The following is a 26,560-nucleotide window of genomic DNA, read 5'->3' as shown; positions in this document are numbered from 1 at the left end:
CGATCGAATCGCGCGGCGAGTTGCGGGCGAGTGTCCAACTTTCACTGACAACTCGTTAGGCTCGCCGCTGGCCGTGGTTTCGAATCATTCACAGTCATTCCACGACGTCGGCAGGCCGCGGCAGCGTCGGCGAATTCGCCCGTCGTAGACGTACAAAACGTCAGACTCGCGCGCGCGCGACGTTCCACACGATTCAACGCGAACCGCACCGCGAATCGGTGGCCCCGATCGTCTCCATTAAAACCTCGTGCAACTATTATCAGCTTTGTGCGACCGTGTGTCTCCGTGATTGTGACAGTGATCTCCGTCTTGCCGAGCGATCGACGGTGTTCGCCATAGCAAGTGAGAAATATAGATTAACGCGCGCCGATTTTTCTTTCTTTCTTTATCGAGAAAGAAGAAATATCCGATTTTATTTTTATTCTTGAGAAAAAGCCGAAAGAAGACGAATTTCTGATATTATCGTGTGCGCGGGCTGTTCCACGCATTCCTCGAAAGTAAAAGGAAGCTGCTCTGCTCGTTCGGAGTAGGCCGAAGAAAGTGGAAGCGAACGGAAAGCGAGAGTACTGCCAGGCGGCTGTAACATCTTCCCATCGGAAAGCGGCGAGTCTGTTTGGTCTCTGCGAGTGCAGTGCACCTTCGATGCTTCTCACGAGTACGTATTGTTCCGTTCCCGCGTAACCGTTGTTTACGGATCCGACCGAAAAATTGGGTTAACGTGTTGCGCGTACCGCGGCCGTTCCGTAATAACGCGCGCCCGCGCCCATCGCGAAACTTTGCGTAATGAACAACAAGTTCTTCCGGCGGAATCGAGTCGCGGAGCACGAAGCTGAAGGAAAGTGAATTACGGGCACAGTAATCGGGTCCGATGCGATTTAGATGGAAGACGGCAGCTGTTTGTGTTTCCTTGGATTTCGGGAATAAGTGCTCGATGGTAGACGTTGAACGGAATATTATTTTTACTGTAATGTCTCCCTTACTGACGCTCGAATTACAGTGATGTCTCCCTTACTGACGCACGAGTTACAGTAATGTCTCCCTAATTGACACTCGGATTGTCTACGAAAATGGACAATTTGGGAAGAGGAGATGCGATTATTCGAGCCTCGCGAGACTCGTTTTCATATAATATAATTATATTATATATAATTATTAATAATTAAGTAATAATATAATTATTTTATATAATATTAATTATTATATAATTTTATATAATATAATTTTACCGATTTTCAACAATTATAAAAATCGAGTCGCAAGGCTCGAACAATCGTATCTGCTCTTCCCAAAATTGACCAGTTTTGGAGACAATTTCGGCGTCAATTAGGGAGACATTACTGTAGTCCGTGCGATGTAGGAGTTACGACGGATTTTATTCGACTATAGTGCGCGTACGTCGTTTTTCCATCATGCCAGTGGATCGAGTTGACATAATTTATTAGGAAAGTGAATTACGGGCGCAGTAAACGGGTCCAATGCGATTCAAAAAATACGGCAGCTGTTTGTGTTTCCTTGGATTTCGGGAATAAGTGCTAACGGAATATTATTTTTACAGTAATGTCTCCCTTACTGACGCTCGACTTACAGTAATGTCTACCTAATTGACGCTCGGATTGTCCACGAAACTGGACGATTTGGGAAGAGGAGATGCGATTATTCGAGCCTCGCGAGACTCATTTTCATACAATATTATTATATTATATAATTTTATATAATATATAATTATTAATAATTAAATAATAATATAATTATTTTATACGATATTAATTATTATATAATTTTATATAATATAATTTTACCGATTTTCAACAATTATAAAAATCGAGTCGCAAGGCTCGAACAATCGTATCTGCTCTTCCCAAAATTGGCCAGTTTTGGAGACAATCTCGGCGTCAATTAGGGAGACATTACTGTAGTCCGTGCAATGTAGAAGTTACGACGGATTTTATTCGACTATAGTGCGCGTACGTCGTCTTTCCATCATGCCAGTGGATCGAGTAGATCGTTGACATAATTTATTTGGAAAGGATTTTCTGAAGATCGACGTCGAATATAAAATTACTTTTCTTTTTTTCTTGTCAAGGATTTCGTAGTCATTAATAGCGACGTCGAAATTGTGGGAAATTTCGTTGCATCGTGCCTTTTACTATGTTCGGTGGAGCTCGTTATAAGTGGATAGGCATCCGCAGTGTGCTGATTGCGCGTAACAGATGACGAGAATTGCGGATGTTTATGCAAGCTCAGATCTTTGCAGACGATTTTCGTGGAAGCAGAGCTCTCGAAGGTTTCTTCTCCGCACTGATTAGAATGTAATTGTTAATTCGGTGTCGTCGGTTTTTAATAGTTCTTCGGTTTGTACTGTTCTTTGAAAATCTTCAGGATTATAAAAGTGATCGATGAACAATAAAATTATGTTTTGCTCGGCTTTCGAGGAAGCGCTTTTCTTGGATGAATAATTCTTTGTCAAATGTTAAAGTAACATTCAATATAAAAATTGATATGCTATGCTGAAGTATGCTAAATTAGACAATTGATTGGAAACTCTACTTTTTATATTGTTTATAACCCATACAAGTGGTTGATACGACAACGCATAACAAATATTATGTCATTTAAAATTATTACACTTATAAGTGTGTATAATCACATTTATATATATATATATATATATATATATATTATATATATTATATATTATATATTATATATTATATATTATATATTATATATTATATATTATATATTATATATTATATATTATATATTATATATTATATATTATGTATTACATATTATTATTATATTTATTATTATATTTGCTGTGTTTATTTCTTGCTAAATTGAGCAGTGAAGTTCGTCTTTATCGATCACGTTCGAAGAAACTTGACAATCAAACTCTAATACTGTTTATTAAGCATTAAGTAATTAATTTTAAGTAAATCGAAGCTTCTTAGGATCCATAAAATGCAAGAAAGTCACAATGCAATACTTGTTATTACATCACGAAATAAATTGTCCTAATTTCGTGTGATATTATATTATATTATAGGTATACAGAAGCAAACGTATCAATTGCAATTAAAGAAAATTCAATCGACTTTTGCCTTCCATTAAGAATTTAATGAAAATCCATTCGTACGTAAACACGAGAAACTGGCGCGACACACGTGTTACACTCGACATTTGAAATAATTGGACAATTACGTGTAGAATGTTTATGCTAAAAGCCGCGTTTGAGATAATTGCCTAACCTTCGACACAGTCTTCCACGGAATCATTAGTATTACAAGCGTTAAATCTAAATTTCGCTTTCTCGATGATATAAACAATATTTTTCCTTGCTTTCGATGATATGAAAAAATGTGTAAAACGAGCGAATATTGTTTACGAAAGTTATTGTTACGAATATTGTTTGTTTACAAACGTTATGACAGAGACGGTAAATTTTTCTGGTGGTTGTACTTTTTGTGATAATAATTTAATTTTTCGTGTAACATTTTTTTTTCGTGTAACGTTGTGATCAGGGCCTATACAATGATTTATTATATAAACTATCACGTGACCTTGGTTAAAAAAAGATTAAGCCTCGATGATTTTAAAATAGCGAAAAATTTAAGCAAGAGGCAAACTTTTCGTTTATATCAAAATTAAGTATTTTAGACCAAAGAATGTGTTTACCGTTTACATTTTCTCACATTGCCAAAATCACAGAAAAATAAAACAAAGTTAAATAAATTAAAATTATGTCTATTAAACTAAAGAATATTTTCCGTTGATATTTTCTTACATTGTCAAAATCAAAGAAACATGAAACATAGTTAAATAAATTAGAATTAAGTTTGTTAAACCAAAGAATGTTTTTTGTTGATATTTTTTCACATTGTCGAAATCAAAGAAAAATAAAACAAAGTAAAATAAATTAAAATGGAGCCTTTTAAACCAAAGAATGTTTTCCATTGACACTTTTTCACATTGTCGAAATCAAAGAAAAATAAAACAAAGTAAAATGAATTCAAATTAAGTCTTTCAAACCAAAGAATATATTCCGTCGACATATTCTCACCAAAATCAAAGTAAAGCAAAACAAAGCAAAACAAACTAAAATAAATAAAAATATTCGAAGTAACCAGCCAGTCTCGTTCATCCATTATTCGGCAGATCATTACGACTAGTTTCTCATAAAAAAAACGCTTCGGAGAACAATGAAACGTTATTCAAGGTAACGACGTTTCGTCGACGAAACGTTCGCGCTCGTCGATCTACGGCCCATCTGTCGCGCCTAATTTAAACGGAATAGTGACGCGGCACACGCAAATTGCACGATTTGCGATTCCGTTGATTAACGTATCGATGCGTGTAGGTATAAAGCCGGCGGCGCAAGTCGAGAATTAAAGTTCAAAAGCCAGATCCAGTCCCCGCGTGCCGATCCGGTCTTGGAATCGGCCAGGAGGCCCGCAGTGAATCGAGGATCTTCGATCGGAGCAGACACGAGAGAGAGGAGGCGCGGGCAAGTGTCGCGCGAGTCTTGGTCACACCGGCCGGAGGCTGCCAAGGACGCTAGTATGGTCATGGACACGAGCACGGTCCGTCTGGTGATATTCCTAGGGATGTTCCTGGTGTTCGCCACGGATTACAACTATCTGGTCTCGACGATATTCGGCAGGCCCGCCGAGCAGAATCTCACCGAGCCGGCGAAGGGCCCGGTCGGGCCGCCGATCAAGTCGCCTCTTCCCAACGTAGTCCCCAAAAAGGACAACGGAAAGGAGACCGGTAAGAGAAACGTGCCACTAACCGGCTTCGCTCTAAGTGCTCTAACATTTGTGTCGCGGGACACGGTAATGTCTCCCTAATTGACGCTCGGATCATGCACGAAAATGGACAATTTGGGGGAACAGAGATACGATTTTTATACGAGCCTTGCAGCTCGTTATGAAGAACATTGGGATATAATATTGGCAATATAAAATATTAGGATTGGAACTAATTGTTTCAATTAGTTCCAATTAAATGATCGAAATGCAAGTTCTTGTTATAACTTCTAGTGCACGCGAGCACTTGCATTTTAAATGTTTACACAGCAATGTTTCCCTGATTGACGCTCGGATCGTGCACGAAAATGGACAATTTGGGGGAAGGGAGATACGATTTTTATTCGAGCCTTGCAGCTCGTTATGAAGAACATTGTGATATAATATTGGGATTGGAACTAATTGTTTCAATTAGTTCGAATTAAATGGTCGAAATGCAAGTTCTTGTTATAATTCTTAGTGCACGCGAGCACTTGCATTTTAAATGTTTATACAGCAATGTCTCCCTAATTGGCTCTCGGGTCGAGCACGAAAATGGACAATTTGGGGGAACGGAGATACGATTTTTATTCGAGCCTCGCAGCTCGTTATGAAGAATATTGGGATATAATATTGGGAATGTAAAATATTGAGATTGGTACTAATTGTTTTAATTAGTGAGCCTGAGGGAAATAATATGCGGTCGTTTAAATGTTAAAAGTAACACGGTTAAATTTAACAAGTATGAACACGTTGTTTTAGCTTTAACATTTGCATCGAGCGTGTTTTTTATCGAATATTTTTATATTAAAATGGCCTGTTTACCATCATGATCGACTTAAATACTCGGAAACAAACAATTTGTTGGCCGTGGCGCTGTTTACTAATCGTTGTTTTATCAATCGCGTGATCATCGTACGCTACTTTGTCGGTGATTTATGCGAGCGTGCTCGTGAACGCCGTTCATTTAGCATACTTTCAACGTGATTCTTACGTAATCATACGACAATGTGCCACTGGCGTGATCAACGGGTATTTCCGGGTGCCTCGGCGGATCATTTGTAACGGAAAATATTAATAAATTTACGTTAAATACGTTCGATGTGAAGAATCTAATGGCCTGCGTTTAATTACACGCGCGAGTATACTTATGACGAGAAGGAAAAATGTGCGGCGAAGAATGTAAATATGATTCATATATTAATCTGGAATAAATTACCAACGCATATATATACAGGATGTCCTAAAATTATGGTATTTCCGGAAAATGAGGGGTTCCTGAGGTGATTTGTAGCAACTTTTTCCTTTGCGAAAATGTTCTACGAGGCTTCGTTCACGAGTTATTAACGAAAGACGCCTGATAAATGAGAGGCGAACTCGACTGGCGCTAGGTAGTCGATCCAATCAGCGGAGCTGGGCGTCGCGCGCTCGTTGGCTGAGCCGCCTAGCGTCAACCGAGCTCGCCTCTTATTGGCCAGTGTTTCCTCGTTTAATGACTCGTGAACGAAGCTTCGGAGAAAATTTTTGTAGAGGAAAAAGTTGCTTCGAATGGCCTCAGGAATCTCTAGTTTACCGGAAGGACCATAATTTTGGGACACTCTGTAATATATGAATATTGCAATATATATGCATATTGCGTTCCGAAGCATTCTGAGCACTAGGCAACGATTCAAATAAGGCAATTAATTCAAATACTCCATTTATTTCTCGATAATTTAACCCCAATAAAAATTTTAGCAATTTCTGATAATATTTCTTCATTTAAAGATTGCTTCTCAAAATTACCAACGTACATTTCAACAACACTTCCAACAGTTTCTTCAATATCGTTCAATTATTTCATGGAATTATAATCAATATTATTCCAATTATCTCCATGTTTTCCATATCGTTGTTCATTTAATAGTATGATATACCAATTACATTCAATTTAACGAGAGCATTTCGTTTGCAGCAAGTTTATTCGAAAATTCAGTAAACACAATAGATATTAATAAACATTAAAGATATCGTAAAAGTATTTATGAAACGCGTGTTTCACAAAGCATGCTAATTTAACATATGAACAACAATAAGATTTGCACATGCGATTAAAAAAAAAGAATAAATATCTGTCCTTTCATTCGACGAACCAGTCACAGTAACTCCTCAATAATATCGCGAATAATCAGTTCGAAATGAAGAAGTCGAGAAACTCGGAAACAGTGAAACTGAAAAAGTCGAGGCGCGCGAACATAATCGAAGAAGGCTCGAGAATCGAGCTGTAGAATCAATCGCGAACGATTCCGATCGACTGTATCAGGATCGGTTCGCGGGGAACAGCCTGTTAGTATCGGCGGGCTGACCTCGGGAAACCAGTTCGTTCAGCTAGAAAATGCATTTCGAAAGCCACGGACCGGCTCTCCGGTGTCCAACAACAGCCGTGGCAGCCTCTCGGCGTCCTCGTCCGCGCGCGAGTCAGGGCTTCGCGCGTGCACAACGCGCGTTGCATCCATTATCTCTGTCCCTGGCCGTCTCTGAAATCGAGTTTCGCTGTCGTGGAAAATCGTCGCGTGACGGCCGCAGAAGCCGTGCCAGCCTCCTCCGATTTTTTCCGCGAGCAGACCCGCAACTTCGGCTCCGTTTTTCGGACAGCATCCACGAGCACTTTCGTCGCCGTCCTTCGGACTTCCACGGCGAACAGGTCCGACTAGTTTTGCTCTTTTTCTGCCACGATCGCGGAGTTTACACCAACGCGCGTCGCGTTACAGTAATGTCTCCCTTGCTGACGCTCAAAATAAAATAATGTCTCCCTTACTGACGTTCAGATTACAGTAATGTCTCCCTTACTGACCTTCAGATTACAGTAATGTCTCCCTTACTGACGCTCAAATTACAGTAATGTCTCCCTTACTGACGCTCAAATTACAGTAATGTTTCCCTTACTGACGCTCGAATTACAGTAATGTCTCCCTTACTGACGTTGAGATTACAGTAATGTCTCCCCTGCTGACGCTCAAAATAAAATAATATCTCCCTTACTGACGCTCAAAATAAAATAATGTCTCCCTTACTGACGCTCAAATTACAGTAATCTCTCCCTTACTGACGCTCAAAATAAAATAATGTCTCCCTTACTGACGCTCAAAATAAAATAATGTCTCCCTTAATGACGCTCAAATTACAGTAATGTTTCCCTTACTGACGTTCAGATTGCAGTAATGTCTCCCTTACTGACGCTCGAGTTATAGTAATGTCTCCCTTACTGACGTTGAAATTATGCAGAAAAATGGACAATCTGGGAACAGGAGATACGATTATCCGAGCCTTGCGGCTCGTTTCTATAATTATCGATAACCATAAAAAACGAGCCACAAGACTCGAATAATCGTATCTCCTCTCTCTAAATTGTCCATTTTTGTGGACAATCTGAGCGCCAATTAGAGAGACATTACTGTATTTTCCTGCGCGAAAGCGTTTTAGTTCCAGCAGAGTGTTTTCAACGTCGCAAATATCGTTCGGAAAAAAGTTTTACGGAAATCCAGTTAGCTGCGGCAATATTTTGTGTTGCGACGAGCGAACTCGTCAAAAACAGCTGACTGGTGGCAAACATTGTGAATGTAGATTCTGCTTTGCCAGAGGATTTCTTGCGATTTTTTAAGGGAGACTGTTAATAAATTCATGAGACTCGATAAGGTAGAGATATCTTCGTAGCCAGTTCGATCGGAACGTTCTTGGCACCAGTTTAGAGACGCGAACGGATTAATTATCTCCTTAAGCGTGTAGCACGTGTCAGCGCACGAACTACTGTCACTCGCTAATGACACGCTCAGGGAGTGGCACGTATGCAGCTCTGTCTGTTTTTTACATTTAGCTTCTCCGCTGTCCTCGGGTAAAGAAAGCCATTATTTCAGTTCCGTTGCTTTCTTCGTCTTGGAACTAATTAGCCCGATAATTAGCGAAGATAAATATCTTCCAGACAAATTTTACTATTTTTTACTCGTTACACGAGAGGCTAAAATAACGCACGTATTGCATAAAATTTCGTATAAAATATTCGGAGAATTCTAAATATTACATACTTTCAGAGATTTTTAAATATTCGGAGAATTCTAAATATTTCATACTTTCAGAGATTTCTAAATATTCAGAGAATTCGAAATATTTCATATATTCAGAGATTTATAAATATTCAGAGAATTCTCAATATTTCATATTTTCAGAGATTTCTAAATATTCAGAGAATTCTAAATATTTCATATTTTCAGGGATTTCTAAATATTCAGAGAATTCTAAATATTTCATATTTTCAGAGATTTCTAAATATTCAGAGAATTCCAGATATTTCTAAATATTCAGAGAATTCTAAATATTTCATATTTTCAGACATTTCTAAATATTCGGAGAATTCTAAATATTTCATACTTTCAGAGATCTCTAAATATTCAGAGAATTCTAAATATATCTAAATATTCAGAGAATTCTAAATATTTCTAAATATTCAGAGAATTCTATATATTTCTAAATATTCAGAGAATTCTAAATATTTCATATTTTCAGAGATTTCTAAATATCCAGAGAATCGCTCTAAGCGATTCGTTCGAATTGTTCGTGATTAGAATTTCTTAAATTGACCTTTTCGATGTTTTGATATTTAAAAAAGCGGTTAGTTTTCTTTGTTACACAGATGTGCACTAATAAATATATTAAGGAGGGATATAAAAAGTCTATCAACAACAAAGATGAAAACGTTTTCTCAAGCACAAAAATTAGAAATATTTAATTTAATTAATTATGCCCGCGGTTGGACGTTCAATTAATCTTATCGTCAGACTCAAGAATCTTAAATAATCTAGATAACACAACTCTCGGGCTAATCTGTATCGTAAATTCCACAAAAATTAGATAATAAATATCACGATTGAGTTTATCTTATCATCTTAACCCTTTGCACTCGGATGTGGCCGATGCAACGACACAATACATTCACGTAAAAGCTGCATCACTTTTCAATTATTACATTCCTTCGTACTGCAATGTAATCGCGTGAAATGCATAAAATAAAAACATAAAATATTTTATTCGTCAGTTTGCAAAATCTGTTCCGAGTGCAAAGGGTTAATCTTCGTAAGCAGACTATCGTAAGAAACAAAAGCTTACAGTTAATATACTATAATATAATATATATAAAATAGAAATATAATATAGTAATGTGATATAATATGCAGGGTGTCCCGAAAATGTCTCGCAATCCGGAAATGGGAGGTTCCTGAGATCATTCGAAGCAACTTTTTCCTTTGCGAAAATTTTCTCCGAGGCTTCGTTTACGAGTTATTAACGAAAAACACTGACCAATAAGAGGCGAGCTCGGCTGGCGCGCGGCGGCCCAGCCAACGAGTGCGCGGAGCCCAGTTCCGCTCATAGGCCCGGCCGTCTCGCGCCAAATGATCTCGCCTCTGATTGGTCGTTGTTTTTCGTTAATAACTCGTAAACGAAGCCGCGGGTTGCATTTTCGCTGAGGAAAAAGTTGCTTCAAATCACCCCAGGAATCCCCTACTTTCCGATTGCGTGACATTTTTGGGACACCCTGCATATATGAAAAGTTAATATACGATTTTCTGAATTAATTTGCAGCAGTGTCACGACGCGCCCGAATGATGGCGACGATCAAGACCGCTTGCCTGCCGAAACTGATATGCGAGCTGACCTCGTCCGTTCATCAGGATCAGCTGAGCGAGATGGAAAGGTCATTGCTGAACTTGATCAGGTATGATTCACCCACGATTCTCCTAATTCCTCTTTCATCGACATCGTGCGATACAACTTCGAATAATACACAATTCCTGGGAAGCGAAGTGTTCGCGAGCAACGTTCCTGTTGACTCGTCAACATTTCCTTAGATGTTGCGGTACTTCGAACGGTTAGTCCCTGTTAACTGACTCGGCATACACATTAGCCGGACTTCGCTGAAAAGCATGCGCACGCTGTTTGTTCCGGCAATCGTTTAAAAACATGCTGCGCGACGCGTACAGAAAACGATTATTACGTGACATTACGCTGTCTAAAAATTCACGCTTCGTTTCCGTGCGTTCATTCTTGAAGATCTTGATTCGCTTATTTTGTTAAAACGAGGACGATGAATTAAGCACCTTAATTGAGCAAATTATCGTCAAAATATTTCTATTCAACGAGTTCTATTACCTTAGAATTGACGATTAAGTTCTAATAACGATTAAGGTTAAATTAGCTTCTATTACCTATATAATAGGTAAATTATAGGTAAATATAGTTCATAATTGGTAAATAGGTTGTAAAATATTTCTATTCAACGAGTTCTATTACCTTAGAATTAACGATTAAGTTCTAATAACGATTAAGGTTAAATTAGCTTCTATCACCTATATAATAGGTAAATTATAGGTAAATATAGTATATAATAGGTAAATAGGTTATAAAATATTTCTATTCGACGAGTTCTATTATCTTAGAATGAACGATTAAAGTTAAATTAGTTTCTATTACCTATATACAGTAATGTCTCTCTAATTGACCCTCAGATTGTCTCTCTAATTGACGCTCAGAGATGGACAATTTGTGAAGAGGAGATGCGATTACTCGAGCTTCGCGGTACGTTTTTATAGTCACGAATAGTCAACGATTATAAAAACGAGCATCAAGGCTCGAATAATCGTATCCCCACTTCCCAAATTGTCCAGTTTTGTGAGCGTCCATTAGGGAGACAATCTGAGCGTCAGTAAGGGAGACATTACTGCAATAGATAAATTACAGATAAATATAGTATATAACAGGTAAATAGGTTATAAAAAAAGTCTCCGTTCAACGAGGGTTCTCTCGCTTTTCATGTTTCCAAGCATCCAAACTATTTTTCTGCAGCTTTCGCAAAATTCTTGCGCGCCCCTTTGCGAGAAAAAAGCAGATTCGAAGCAGAAGGATACAACGAACGATTAGATCAGTGGCGCCTGATTGGATCAGTCTAATTCTCGGTCGTGAATTCGACGTAAAAGTACGTTTTCACCGCTTTCCATCGCCAACGACTTCGTTTCGCCGTAACTGGAAAGAATCGACAGGTGCTTCGGTTTTTACCGCGAGCGGCGGCGATGGGGGGGGGGGTTGAGGGGGCACTTTAAAATTTCAACTAAGACATTTCGCGGGCCGATTTCGCTTTCGACGAAAGAACGGGCGTCCGGACGGCAACAAAAGCCGTGGGCAATTACATACACCGTTAAACCGTTTACGACGCGTTCGACGTCGAATGATCGACGACGACACCAGACATACCGAAGCCCGCGATGATCGAGCAATTTCGCGTTCGAAGTTTTACGGCGCGATCCGAGGCGCTCGTAGAGCACGCGCGCTTTCATCGCTCGGACCCTGACTCGCTCGCCACTTTCACTTTCCACTTTCGTTCGTCGTTGTTGGCCAGCGACACACGCTCGAAACCGGGCGGATGCGATCTCGCTCGCGGGACGACGCGCCAGGAAACGCGCGTCCGAGGAAACGTACTTACGTCACTGGCGAACGATGCGCACTCGGCTATCGCTTCGCACTTTTCTTGCAATCGCATGAAATTGGTTTTAAATACTATATAGTATTTATATATAGTATTATAGTAATATAGTATTTATTTATTAACTGTACTTTTTTTGGAAGGTACAATAAATTTTCTCCAATTTTCCCTCCAGCTTGTTAACAAAAATGGACAATTTGAGAAGAGAAGCTCGTTCTTTTTATGCTTACCGATCGTCAATAATTATAAAAACGAGCTGCAAGGTTCGAACAATCGTATCTCCTCTACCCAAATTGTCCTCGTAATTGTCCCCAATTGTTTCGTGCACAATCCGAGCGTCAATTAGGGAGACATTACTGTACAGGGAAATACAGTAATGTCTCCCTAATTGACGCACGGATTGTGCACGAAACAATTGGGGCAGTGAATACCATTGTATAACTAAATAGTACAATAAATATTCGAAAATATACAATACTAAATGATACAATAAATATTAAAGAATATACAAAATACTAAATAATACAATAAATATTACAAAAATATACAATACTAAATAATACGATAAATATTAAAGAATATACAACACTAAATAATACAATAAATATTAAAGAATATACAATACTAAATAATACAATAAATATTCAAAAATATACAATACTAAATAATAACGCGACTAATGTACATATATTCTTTTTACAACAATGTCAAGATTGGATTTATTTAAACTTGTTACAGTTTCTGTTACAATATATTTCCCAACAAGGAAATATGCGAGGACAGAAGACAATACAGGGTGTCCCAAAAATATCTCACAATCCGGAAATGGCGGGTTCCTCGGATCATTTGAAGCAACTTCTTCCTTTACAAAAATGTTCTCCGAGGCACCGTTAACGAGTTATTAACGAAAAACAGTGACCAATAAGAATCGAATACGGCTGACGCGAGGCGGCCCAGCCAACCAGCGCGCGAAGCCCAGTTCCGCTCATTGGCTCGGTCGCCTCGCGCCAGCCGAGCTCGCCTCTCATTGGTCACTGTTTTCCGTTAATAACTCGTTAATGGTGCCTCGGAGAAAATTTTTGTAAAGGAAGAAGTTGCTTCAAATGAACTGAGGAACCCGCCACTTTCGGATTGCGAGACATTTTTGGGACTCTCTGTATTGTCTTCTATCCTCGCATATTTCTTGATACTAATTCTGAAACTGGGATTTCTGCACCGATGTCGTCAAGAACAAGGATATATTGAAGTTGCTAAGTAATGATCGATGTTACAGCAGATTATGAAGCTATAGCAGACCGTTGAAATGCAATATCTTCGTAACGGGACAAAACAAGAACAGGTAGAGCGTATGAAAAATTACGCGACATACTGTTAACAAGTACCATTTAACCATTAGCGAAGTCAGCCGTAACGATGGCGAAACGTGTTAACAAGTAACAGTAATTCATTTTTTAGTTTATAACCTTGACATAACCGTGTTCACATAACTGCTACCTTCTCAAAGGACATTTACAGACAGAATCTTTCCTTTGCGCAGTTGCAATAAAATGCATACAGTGAACGGAACTCTCGAACGAATAGAAGTGACAACAAGCTGAACAAATATTTCTCGTTCAGCTAATTTTCGGTCTCTGTAAAAAAAGAAAAAACGATTTCTTGAAGTCGTGATAGAGCAGTCGAAATCTACGTAATTATAGCTTAAAGCTTAATAGCTCTTCAGCTTGCGAGATAAAATTTAATTAAATTCAATGCACTGCAATTTCATTTTTAATATACTTAAATATATATAATTATAATAATTAAATAATTAATATAATTAAACTAATAATTAAACGACGGATTTCATATATTTATGAGAAAAATGGAACGATAAAATCGTTCGAATGATTAAAAGAAAAAAAGATTCTTTAGCTCCTGCTTCTTGTAATTACTTGGAACAGTTTTATTGCGGAATGGTTACTGCGATGAGAGATTAAATTCGTCGTGCCATGATTGAAAACAATTTTGATATTACCTAATGTGTTGTTGAAAATATTGCTAAATATATCGCTAAAATAATATCGCTAATATTGCTAATATATTGCTAAAATATTAAATATGTTAGCCGCGAGTGCACTCGTTTAAATAATTTCGTTTACAGAATCATTCGAATCGGATGAAGTCGTGAAATTATGTTTCACGAAATTATTAAGATAATTATCAAGCGAATAATTATCGAGATCATCAAATGCTATGATATTATAGTTAATAATATATCGCTAAAATAATATCGCTAATAGTGCTAATATATTGCTAAAATATTAAATATGTTAGCCGCGAGTGCACTCGTTTAAATAATTTCGTTTACAGAATCATTCGAATCGGATGAAGTCGTGAAATTATGTTTCACGAAATTATCAAGATAATTATCAAGCGAATAATTATCGAGATCATCAAATGCTATGATATTATAGTTAATAATATATCGCTAAAATAATATCGCTAATATTGCTAATATATTGCTAAAATATTAAATATGTTAGCCGCGAGTGCACTCGTTTAAATAATTTCGTTTACAAAATCATTCGAATCGGATGAAATCGCGAAATTATGTTTCACGAAATTATCAAGATAATTATCAAGCGAATAATTATCAAGATAAATTATCAAGAATAGCATCAAATGCTACGATATTATAGTTAACAACGTATCAAATTATTATTTCTCCCGCGAACTTTAGAATCCCGTAATTTCCACTGGAAATTCAGTTCTCGCAAATTTCACAGGTCCGTTAAGTAAAGATCGTTCCTTAAATATTTAAAAATACTAAAATATAAAATCGTAACAAGATTACACGGATTTAAGAACACATACACATCGTTGTCAAACTATTAAAAAGAAATGCTACAAGAACAAATGCGCTCGGTTCCCAGTAATGAACCCACAAAAGTACGTCGCGCAAAGATGATCCGTGAACAACCAAAGAGATGAACCGAAACTATACCAAATCATCGCTTCTAAAAAAGATCTTCCCAAAATCTATGTACAATCAAGTAAAAAAGACGACTTCCATTCGATTCAATTCGCAGCAATCTCGCAGACCGCTCGGCTAAAAATCGTCGTCCGACTGTATTTGTTTCCCGGGCGCTCGTTACCAAGGCTACACCGGATCTCCGGATATCAAAACGTCGAATGGATCGGTCGATCCGAAAAATTGTGCCGAAATTTCCCGTTGCAAATCGCATTGCCAATCAATCTCGACAAAATGTCAGTGATCCGCGCCTCGCGCTTTTATCGTCGGCGGTGGCGCGCGGGCCGAAACGGAGCCCGTAACAGCCCCGAAATATATGAAAACGCATGGACGACGGGTACCGTCCGTGTATCCGCTGGCGCGCTCCCGGATCGATTCGCATTTCATAAAATCTCGCGTAGCAGTTTCGTTTCAATCAATAAAGCCGGCCGATATAATGCGCGGCGTCGCGCGCGAAACGAGCGGTGCTGGCGATCGCGCAATCTCCGCGAGCAAACGCGATCCCGACGCGGCCGCCGCGGCGTTCACGAGTCAATATTTGGCCGGTTTAACATAACTTCGGTTTTAATCGGCGGGGAGAACGGCCGCGACGCGCGCTCCGCCCGAATTATCCGCGAATAATACGGCGGCGGGCGCGTCGTAAACGAGAATTGCTGTACAACGTCGCGATCGGTCGCCGCGCGATTCATCGAATTTCGATGCGAGCAATCGGCGCATCGGCGCCGTCGTTCTTCGAACGACGTCCATCTCGAAATCGACGCCCGTTAATATACTATAGTACAGGGAATATGCCGGGAATATACAGGGTGTCCCAAAAATCTCTCGCAATCCGAAAGCGGCGGGTTCCTCGGGTCGTTCGAAGCAACTTTTTCCTTTACAAAAATGTTCTCCGAGGCGCCGTTAACGAGTTATTAACGAAAAACAGTGACCAATGAGAGGCGAGCTCGGCTGGCGCGAGGCGACCGAGCCAATGAGCGGAACTGGGCCTCGCACGCTGGTTGGCCGGGCCGCCTCGCGTCAGCCGTACTCGATTCTTATTGGTCACTGTTTTTCGTTAATAACTCGTTAACGGTGGCTCGGAGAAGATTTTTGTAAAGGAAGAAGCTGCATCGAATGATCCGAGGAACCCGCCATTTTCGGATTGCGAGACATTTTTGGGACACCCTGTACTATAGCGGGGCTCGGAGCTTAAAGCGCGCCATCCAATTTCGGCGACGAAGCCCGCGCGATCTCTTCGTCCCGCGTCGATTCTGATAGCGAATTCGATGCTCGCCCGGCTTCCGCATCTGTTTAAACTCGATATCAAACAGAGTGTTGCTGCTGCTGCTGTTCCTGTTTGCTTGATATCCGACGGTCCCTCCGAAATTCATGGCTGGAATATATCCGTGTTCGCGATGCGCTCGCTGAAGTCACTAGAATACGGATTATTTAATCAAGTAAAAGCGAGGAGAACGCGTTTTCCGGATACATTCTGTTATTTTCTCTCATTCGCGCTCGGGAATTCTGTAAATGAAACCGGATAAGCGTCGTTTTTTAGCGTTGTCTCGGACTTGAGTTTGTCGGCGGTGGTTACGTCTTAGTTATTTTATACTGTTAAGACATTAACTTTGCCGATGATACATTTTTTGGGGCAGTTTTTTGAATTTTTTTGTCCTTTTAAATACAATAAAATTTTTTTTATTGTAATTTTTTTTTTAATTTAAATAAAATAAAGAGGACAAGTGAAATAGTTATTTTACTAACTTCGCCAATGATACATTTTTTGGGGCACTTTTTTGAATTTTCTTCTTTTAAATACTGCAACTTCTAAATAAAATAAAGAGGTCAAGTGAAATAGTTATTTTACTCTATATATATATAACTTCGCCAATGATCCATCTTTTGGGGAATTTTTTGAATTTTTTTTCTTTTAGATACTGCAATTTCTAAATAAAATAAAGGGAACAAATGAAATAGTTATTTTACAAACTTCGCCAATGATCCATTTTTTGGGGCACATTTTTGAATTTTTTTCTTTTATGTACTGCAACTTGTAAATAAAATAAAGAGAACAAGTGAAATAGTTATTTTTCTAACTTCGCCAATGATCCATTTTTGGGGACACTTTTTTGAATTTTTTTCTTTTAAATACTGCAACTTTTAAATAAAATAAAGAGGTCAAGTGAAATGGTGAGAACGTGCTTCGTGAATTGTTATTAACCCTTTACACTCGAGACTATTTTAATTCCAAAATGAAGATATTTGTTTCAACCTAAAGTATTTCCACTTGATACGATTGTTTTTTATTTGATACATGCGAAACTGAACGCGTACGCTTACAAAAAACTTCTCTATTATTTGACGATTTATAATATAATACTGACAAATTTAATAATGTGAAAATTCTTGTAAAACAGTGCAGCAATTTTCGGCGTCGCCACAGAGTCGCCACTCGAGTGCAAAGGCTTAAGAATTCCCGATATTTTGCCCTCATACACATAAGTGCATAAATAAATAATGCGATAATAAAAAGTGCATTATATAATTATACCAACTTCCAAGTTTTTAACGTAAAGAACGCGTGACACGCTTTTCAATTTTTTGAGAATCGATGATGTCGCCTATTCGATGAAGGACGCCTCGGCATAGGTGGCGGGGTCACCCACGGTTCGAAGACGCTCGAGGCGTCGTAGAAAGTTCGAAGATTGAATAACCCGTGAAAAGGAAAGTGGCAGATTGTTACAACGCGTTCGCTCAACCCGTGTTCCGCTTTCGGCGTAGCCGCCTTACGTAAGAACAAACGAACTTTCACCACATCGTGCGTTCTCTCGCTGCTCTTCGAAGCATCATCGACTTTTTTAAGCCTCCGGATCGCCGCACACTATGACGACCAACACATAGAAGAAAATCGTATATGTATATTAGTTCGCACAGGTTTACATAAACACTAAAACACTAACACATAACACTAAACACACTAAAACTGACGCTTTAATATCGAAGTGTACAGTTCACAAGTGGAAAATTTAGATTCACAAAAGACTAAACTCGGGGGCTTCGGTTGTAGCAATATCAATAAATATAATATATAATGTAGATAATTATAATAAATATATAATGATCGGATACGGCCATAAATAAGGCGTCGAACAAACGGACCCTGATAATTCGAATCGGCCCTGATGCGGTATTTCTATTTATCTACAGTAATGACTCTCTAATTGTGACGCTCGGATCGTGCACGAAAATGGACAATTTGGAGGAACAGAGATACGATTTTTATACGAGCCTTGCAGCTCGTTATGAAGAACATTGGGATATAATATTGGCAATGTAAAATATTGGGATTGGAACTAATTGTTTCAATTAGTTCCAATTAAATGATCGAAATGCAAGTTCTTGTTATAATTTCTAGTGCACGCGAGCACTTGCATTTTAAATGTTTATACAGTAATGTCTCCCTGATTGACGCTCGGATCGTGCACGAAAATGGACAATTTGGGGGAAGGGAGATACGATTTTTATTCGAGCCTCGTAGCTCGTTATGAAGAGCATTGGGATATAATATTGGGAATGTAAAATATTGGGATTGGAACTAATTGTTTCAATTAGTCATCAAAATACAATCGAATACACAAAGCAACATAAAAAATCCGAATAAAAAGAATATGTGATATTCGTTAATTGTATTCGTTCTAAAACTGGAGCTCGGTCAAATATCGTTAAAGGGTTCATTTCGTCAGAATCTATCACCGCGACTGAATAATTAACCGTGGTACAAGAATATTTGATTAGTTGATTCCGAGAAAAATGAACAGAAAAGCTTCTTCTGCCGAGCAACTTCGTCCGTACTTACTCGTTCGACGTGCCGCTCCTTTTCGTTTCCTTCGCTTGTCGCTTTCGCGTGCGCGAAGCTTTAATTACCGCTCGAAACGGCAACGTCGTTTCAACGATTAACGGTGGCCGCAACTTCGCATTTTACGTTCGTCCCGCGGCATCGCGACGAGGCCTCCTCGCTTTTCTCTTCCGCTTGAAAAGCTGGATTTCGTCGAATTAGCGCGTTGCCCGTTTAATTGACAGTAATTAAGGGGGCCCGTGTCCTCGGCGGCACCTCGCCGTTTCCTTCGCGGTTTCTAATTAACAGGTGGACCGGCCCGTCGACTCGATTCGTTTCGACGAAATTTCATCGCGAAAAAATATTCCGCGACGCGCGCGCAAGCTCGCTGAAACGAAAACGGGCTGAAACGAAAATTGAGTTCGACGGAAATTTCGCGTTCAACGGTTGCCCAATTAATTAACGTTTCGACAGAGAGAGAGAGAGAGAGAGAGAGAGAGAGAGAGAGAGAGAGAGAGAGAGAGCGTCGGCTGCTTGCACAGGGCCCTTGCTCTAGCAACGCTCGGCGCGCATATCATTACTAAAATATTCATTATCGAGCACGCTAGCGCGCAACTCGACGAACGAAGATAATCCATAGACAATTAATAACGGTAATGCATGTGTAGTTAGCGACGGGAAGATGATTAAACCGATGGTGGCTCTAATTTCGAGGATATTTCGGCTGAGCCCGGTAATGATTAATTGCGATTTAATGATGTTGACTCATCATCAACAACGAGATTATCCGAGCACGCGCGGCGAATGATAAAATCCGATCGGACCAACCGGCGCCGAGATATTGCTCTAAACCTCTGTCATGCGCCGTCTTTGTTTGTCATGTAGACGGATTAAGTAATTAAAACATTAAATGGACTGCCTTTAAAGGATTATTGGCATCGAAGCCCCCCCTCCCCCTCTCTAGAGAACAGAGCTGTGCGTCGGCATATCACGTGCGCGCACGATGAAATTCGTTTCCGGAGAGAACGCACCGCGTTGAATTTGTGAAAAGGCAACTTTGTTTCTGTATTTGTAATTGCCTCTGTAAAAAAGGAATGCGTTCGAATTTTCGGAGCACGAATTTTATGGCGTAACGGAAATATGTACCAGTTTTTTTATTAATGTATGGTTTTCACGTTACAGTGATGTCTCCCTAATTGACGCTCAGGTTGTCCACAAAAATGGATAATTTGAGAAGAGGAGACACCATTATTCGAGCCTTGCAACTCGTTTTTATAGTCACCGAATTTGCCAACAATTATAAGAACGAGCTGCAAGACCTCGAATAGTCGTATCGCCTCTTCCGAAATTGTCCATTTTTAAGGTAAATCTAAGCGTCAATTAGGAAGACATCACCGTGGTCAGACATTTCATACTATAAATGATCTTAATAATAATTATCAAAAGAGTGCGTCTGAAAGCCAGATGGCTTCTCACTGCAAAAAAAGAAGAACAAAGGACGAAGTGAAATATCGGAAACATCTGATGTCAAAGTTGATGTTTTGGTACAGTAATGTCTCCCTTACTGACGCTCAGATTGCCTCCCTAACGAACGCTCACAAAAATGGAGAATTTGGGAAGAGGAGATACGATTATTCGAGCCTTGTGGCTCCTTTTTATAATTGTGGACAATTTATAACGATAAAAATAAACCGCGAGGCTCGAATAATCGTATCTGCTCTTCCCAAATTGTCCTCGCAATTGTCCCCAATTGTTTCGTGCACAATCGGGGCAGTAAATACTATCGTATACTAAATAATACAATAAATATTCAAAAATATACAATACTAAATAATACAATAAATATTAAAGAATATACAACACTAAATAATACAATAAATATTCAAAAATATACAATACTAAATAATACAATAAATATTAAAGAATATACAACACTAAATAATACAATAAATATTCAAAACTGTACAATACTAAATAATAACGCGACTAACTTACATATATTCTTTTTACAACAATGTCAAGATTGGATTTATTTAAACTTGATACAGTTTCTGTTACAATATATTTCCCAATATAAGGAAATTTATCCCAAAAATTTCCCTCAGAAACACTTTCACAATTTTCTAACAATTGTAAAAACGAACCAGAAACAGAACTAGAAGTAGAACTACAGCAATGTCTCTCTAACTGAAAACTAAAAACAAGGCGCAAGACTCGAATCAATCGTATCTCCTCTTCCCGAATTGTCCATTTCTCTCCACAATCTGAGCGTCAGTTAGGGAGACATTACTATAACATTAGTTCCAGCGTTAAAATAGTTCAATACACCGATTCCACGGCTGAACTTATATCCTTCATTGCCTCAAACTCTCTATCCAGAGAAGTCTCTCCCCTGTAAAACAGAGTTTCCTAAATCCGGCGTCGGTCGGGGAGCTCGCAGAGCGCTCGACGAGCCCAGAGAATTGGCGGCAGATTGAAAGATCGGATAACAAGTTCGCGAGACAATCGAGCTGAAAAATTTCCGCCGCTCTCGGTGACCCAGAGTACCCTTAAAAAAACGAGGAAAAAAGGGGGGAGAGGGAAAGAAAAGAAAGCGTCGGGAAGAAGGGGAGACGAAGAAGAAGCCGCAGCTCGAATCGTATCGCGAGCGGTCCTCTCGTCGCGGTTAATGTCCCGGAAGGATCCGAGCTTTATATTTACTTTTATGCCTGCGTAAACGCGGCTCCCGGCTCTGGCCCGATTTTTATTGGATCGCGGATCGCTCCCGGTTAAACCGATCAAGATGGAAACGCTAAGAAGCCGTTCCACGGTTTATTCGTCGTGTTCCGGGCCGCGGACATCGAGCGCCCGAGGCGCGCACACCCGCTCGTAAACGCTCGGAACGCTGAAAACGCCTCGGATTTCCCTTTTGCGGCCGGAACGCGAGCGTCTTCCTCAGGAGCCATGCGTGACGAAACTGCTCCTTGCCGGCGACGTCCTTCTTCCTGCCGCCACCGTTCTCCTCGAGGATCGGCTCACCCTTATTTCCGAGCGTGCTCCTTCGCTCTACGAGACGCGGAGGCCTCCCTTCCGTTTTCATCCGCGACGAGGAACTGGGGTCGTTAGGTGCTCGGTGCTCGATTTTCATCGTTTTGCGGACGATCGATGCTCTGCTTAACCCTCTAACCGTGTGTCAGTTTTTCATATTTTTTTATTATTAGTTTCTTTATATTGTTCGATAATAATATTTTTATATTATTCGACATTCGATGATTTCATTTGCAAGTACAATTATACTCTTGTTTAAGGTTATGTCAAGGTTATCATTTTAAGGGTATCATTTTTCATATTTTATTATCATTTTTATTTCTATTATTATTATCATTATGTTATTCGACAATATTTTTATATTGTTTGATATTCGGTGATTCCAGTCACAAGTACAATTATACTCTTGTTCAAGGTTGTGTTTATATTCGCGAGCGAGTTATGTCTATATTATGTCTCTAATTGCGAGCCAGTTTTTCATACTTTACTATTATTGTTATTTTTATATTATTCGATAATGATATTTTATATTATTCGACATTCGACGATTCTAATTACAAGTACAATTATACTCTTGTTTAAGATTATGTCGATATTGCTTAACACTCTAATCGCGAGCTAGTTTTTCATATTTTAATATTATTATTATTATTTTTATATTATTCAACATTCGACGGTTCATTTACAAGTACAATTATACTCTTGTTTATGGTTATGTCAAGGTTACGGTTTTCAAGTAACATATATTCATATTATATTCATATTTACATTAATATTTTCAACATATACAATATTATTACATATTACTTTGGATACATGAAACTTGTCAAATACTGCTTTTTAAGGAACTCAAACATTATTAACAGTGTTCGAATGTATTGTTTACATAAAAAAAGCAATCTATCGTGAAGGAGGACGGATTCCTTTTTACTTATACAAGGAAGGATTTCCAGAAAGATTCGCGATCTATTAATTACTCAGAAAAATGACAATCTCGATAATTGTAAAATAAAGACTCAGAAAAATAACTCCTTACAATCTCGATTACTGTAAAATAAAGACTCAGAAAAATGACTCCTTACAATCTCGATAATTGTAAAATAAAGACTCAGAAAAATGACTCCTTACAATCTCGATAATTGTAAAATAAAGACACAGATTTAATTAATCCATGATTCTCACGGGTTCTATTGTCTCTCTATTGTCTCGTGATCGCCCTTCGTATATAAAATAGTCAAAGATGGAAGTTTGGGAATAATCGTTGTTCCAGGAACACTTGTTAATAAAAAAAAATAAGGAAGTCGACCGTTCTTCCGGCTTTTCCCGGCAGCGAAAGAACGCGCGTCCGCGTCTTGGAAGCGGAGAAAGGTGTCGCGTCGCGTCGCTGTAATTTCCAGCCGATTTGCCGAGCGCGACCGGATTCCATTGGTAGCTGTTTACCGACCGGCGTCGATATCGAAAGTAAAAGGCGACTCGCCTTGTTCCTGTTCTTATATTCCGCGCACCTCGACCAGTTTATCATGGTCAACAGTTACGAAAGCGACGTTTGATTTCGTCCGCGCCACGCCATTCTTTCAAAACACGTTCCGCGACCCGATTCTTGCGAAACGACCGACTGAATTTGCGTGGACTCCGTATTAAAAAATACTGGACGCGCACTTTTCTTTATTTAGAAAATAAATGTTTCATGTTAATGTTTAACCCTTTGCACTCGAAGCCATTTTAACTGTAAATCTAAATTAATTTTTCTGACTCGCGGTATTTCCATTCTATATGAAAATAGAACAACTATGTTGACCGATGTATAGATATATAATAGATAGATATATTATAGATATATTATATAGATAGATATAAATATAGATATATAATCATAGACAATAACAACTGAGGGTGATCAATAGGTTAACGAAGTGCATTTTATGCATATGAAATTTATAGTCTTGTGACTCGTACAACAATTAGACTTTGAACAATTTTTTACCTCTAGACTTTTATAATATAAAAACTATGTTGGAGCGTGATGGAACAATTTTAATGGTGTCTCAGAGTCACCACTCGAGTGCAAAGGGTTAACATTAACTGGTAAATTGCGAAATTTTGTGCTCTCGGTTCTCATTGATTTCTGATCTCACTGCAATTGAAATCAAAATTAACTTCAGAATTGTTGTTCAGTTTTCCTTATATTCATTAGTTTTTAATTACCGAGTTACAACGTTTTTAATAGTAGGGGTTGATAAGTGTGTGCTTCCGTCATTGATCAATTAAATATATGGATTAAAGATGAAGATATTTCGAATGAATTATATGGAATTTATGGCGATGTTTAGTAATTGTTGACAAAATACGTTCATTGTCCTCCCATAAGAGTAATTAAAATATTGGTATTTCATGCGATAAATATATAGTGTTCGAACAGCTAATATTATTACTTTTATTATCGCAGTTTCATTTAGTATTTTTATATTTTCTATCTTCATTTATATATTATTTTATTTTTCTTATATTATTGCTTTTATTATCTCAGTTTTATTTATTATTTTTATATTTTCTATCTTCATTTATATATTATTTTATTTTTCTTATATTATTGCTTTTATTATCTCAGTTTTATTTATTATTTTTATATTTTCTATCTTCATTTATATATTATTTTATTTTTCTTATATTATCGCTTTTATTATCTCAGTTTTATTTATTACTTTTATATGTTCTATCTTTTCAATTATATATTATTTTATTATTCTTATATTATCACTTTTATTGTCTCAGCTATATTTATTATTTTTATATGTTCTATCTTCATTTATATATTATTTTATTTTTCTTATATTCTCGTTCCTTTTATTTACTTTTTATCAGATCACTTTTACCGAATATATTAACATATTTACCGTCGATTCCGCGACTCGCCGTCGATTCGACGATGCGCCGACGATGCACCGACGATGCAACGAAGAACGAATCACCAATGAATATTCCTTAAAAATGTTTCAGGGACACAAGCTTGAGCACGCTGGCGGAAGTGCCCTCGAGATACCATTTCGCGGCTCACATGGGTCAATTGATATCCGGTCTGGAAGGCCAGGGATGCCACAATTTCTTCCCGTCGTGTCCTCTGCCTGGCTCCAGCGTTCTCAACATGATGAAGAAGATCCGGCTGCGTTGAACCGGCGGGCTCCCGGAAGCTGTCTTTGCAGAACCCACGAAAAGAAAAAGACGACAATGAAGCCTGTGATATCGAGGATCGTTTATCTCGTCGAAGGTCTCGGCAACCAGTTAATTCCGTTTTCGAAGATTCCTAAGTCGAAACGCTGTCGTCGGATCTCGACCGAATCGTCTTCTAAACTCTCGCGCGCCGTTCGGACTGTACGTGGATATCCGTATGCCGAGATTACGAATGTCTTTCCAGAAAAAACGTTGGTGCAGCATTCGAAGGTGTTTTGTGAACGAAATGCAATAAAACATGACGGAAAGGAAAAAAACACACTTGCCGGCAGCTAAAAGCGCGATGTATCGGTAATGTCTCCCTTATTGACGCTCAGATTGTCCACTAAATTGGATAATTAGGGAAGAGGAGATGCGATTATTTAAGCTTTACAGTTTGTTTTTATAGTCACGAATTGTCAACGATTATAAAAACGAGCCGCAAGGCTCGAATAATCGTGTCTCCTCTTCCCAAATTCTCCATTTTTGCGAGCGTCCGTTAAGGAGACAATCTGAGCGTCAGTAAGGGAGACATAACTGACGCTCAGATTCTGCACAAAAATAGACAGTTTGGGCAAAGGAGACACGATTATTCGAGCCTCGCAGCATGTTTTAATAGTTGTTGGCAATCGGTGACTATAAAAATCAGGCACAAGGCTGGAATAAACATGCCTGCTCTTCCTAAATTGTCCATTTTCATGGACAATCCAAGCGTCAGTAAGGGAGACATATTACTGTATCGGTAATCACGGAGTTGTTGATTATATTTTTGTATTGTAATCGTTAAGAAATATTGCAAGCGTATTGTTGAGATATTTATAGGTACATAATTGTTCGTTACACTCGACCATTACGACGCGTACGCGTCGGATAACGATCCTAACGGTGTATCATTCTCGATAAAACTTTGAACGCCGTTCGATCGACGTAAGATAGCTTTAGACCGCGCGCGCCTAAGAGAATTAGATAATACTTAACGTGTTCCAGAGATTTGCTCGCGTTTTATGAGCGAATAGAAATTCATAACTGCTGTATTTATTGTACGAGCCGCGCGTAATTGTACCCCGGTACCGTTTAACCACAAATACGTTCGACTTTATGTCCCTAAGTATTGCGGGTATATCGCGAGAAACGAACTGTACAATTAAGTCGTATGTCATACAATTACGTATTTTATGTTCTTCGAGAATAAAGCATCAATAAAGACA

The 26,560-nt window shown here is 38.7% G+C and overlaps 1 protein-coding gene across 2 annotated transcripts; it reads left to right on the top strand.

Annotated features, from left to right (window-relative positions):
- geko lies at window positions 1-26,560 on the top strand. 2 transcript variants are annotated; one of them, XM_033465654.2, is made up of 5 exons: window positions 1-342; window positions 430-655; window positions 4,361-4,770; window positions 10,401-10,533; window positions 25,143-26,560. In XM_033465654.2, the coding sequence occupies exons 3-5, from the start codon at window positions 4,563-4,565 to the stop codon at window positions 25,312-25,314; spliced, it is 513 nt and encodes a 170-aa protein (XP_033321545.2). In that variant the 5' UTR covers window positions 1-342; window positions 430-655; window positions 4,361-4,562; the 3' UTR covers window positions 25,315-26,560. The 2 variants fall into 2 exon arrangements, with proteins under 2 accessions (XP_033321545.2, XP_033321544.2); XM_033465653.2 differs by having other exon boundaries at window positions 1-655.

Source organism: Megalopta genalis, unplaced genomic scaffold (genome assembly GCF_051020955.1).
Source record: "Megalopta genalis isolate 19385.01 unplaced genomic scaffold, iyMegGena1_principal scaffold0023, whole genome shotgun sequence".
Classification (NCBI taxonomy): domain Eukaryota; kingdom Metazoa; phylum Arthropoda; class Insecta; order Hymenoptera; family Halictidae; genus Megalopta; species Megalopta genalis.
This window is presented reverse-complemented; position numbering and strand designations above follow the sequence as displayed.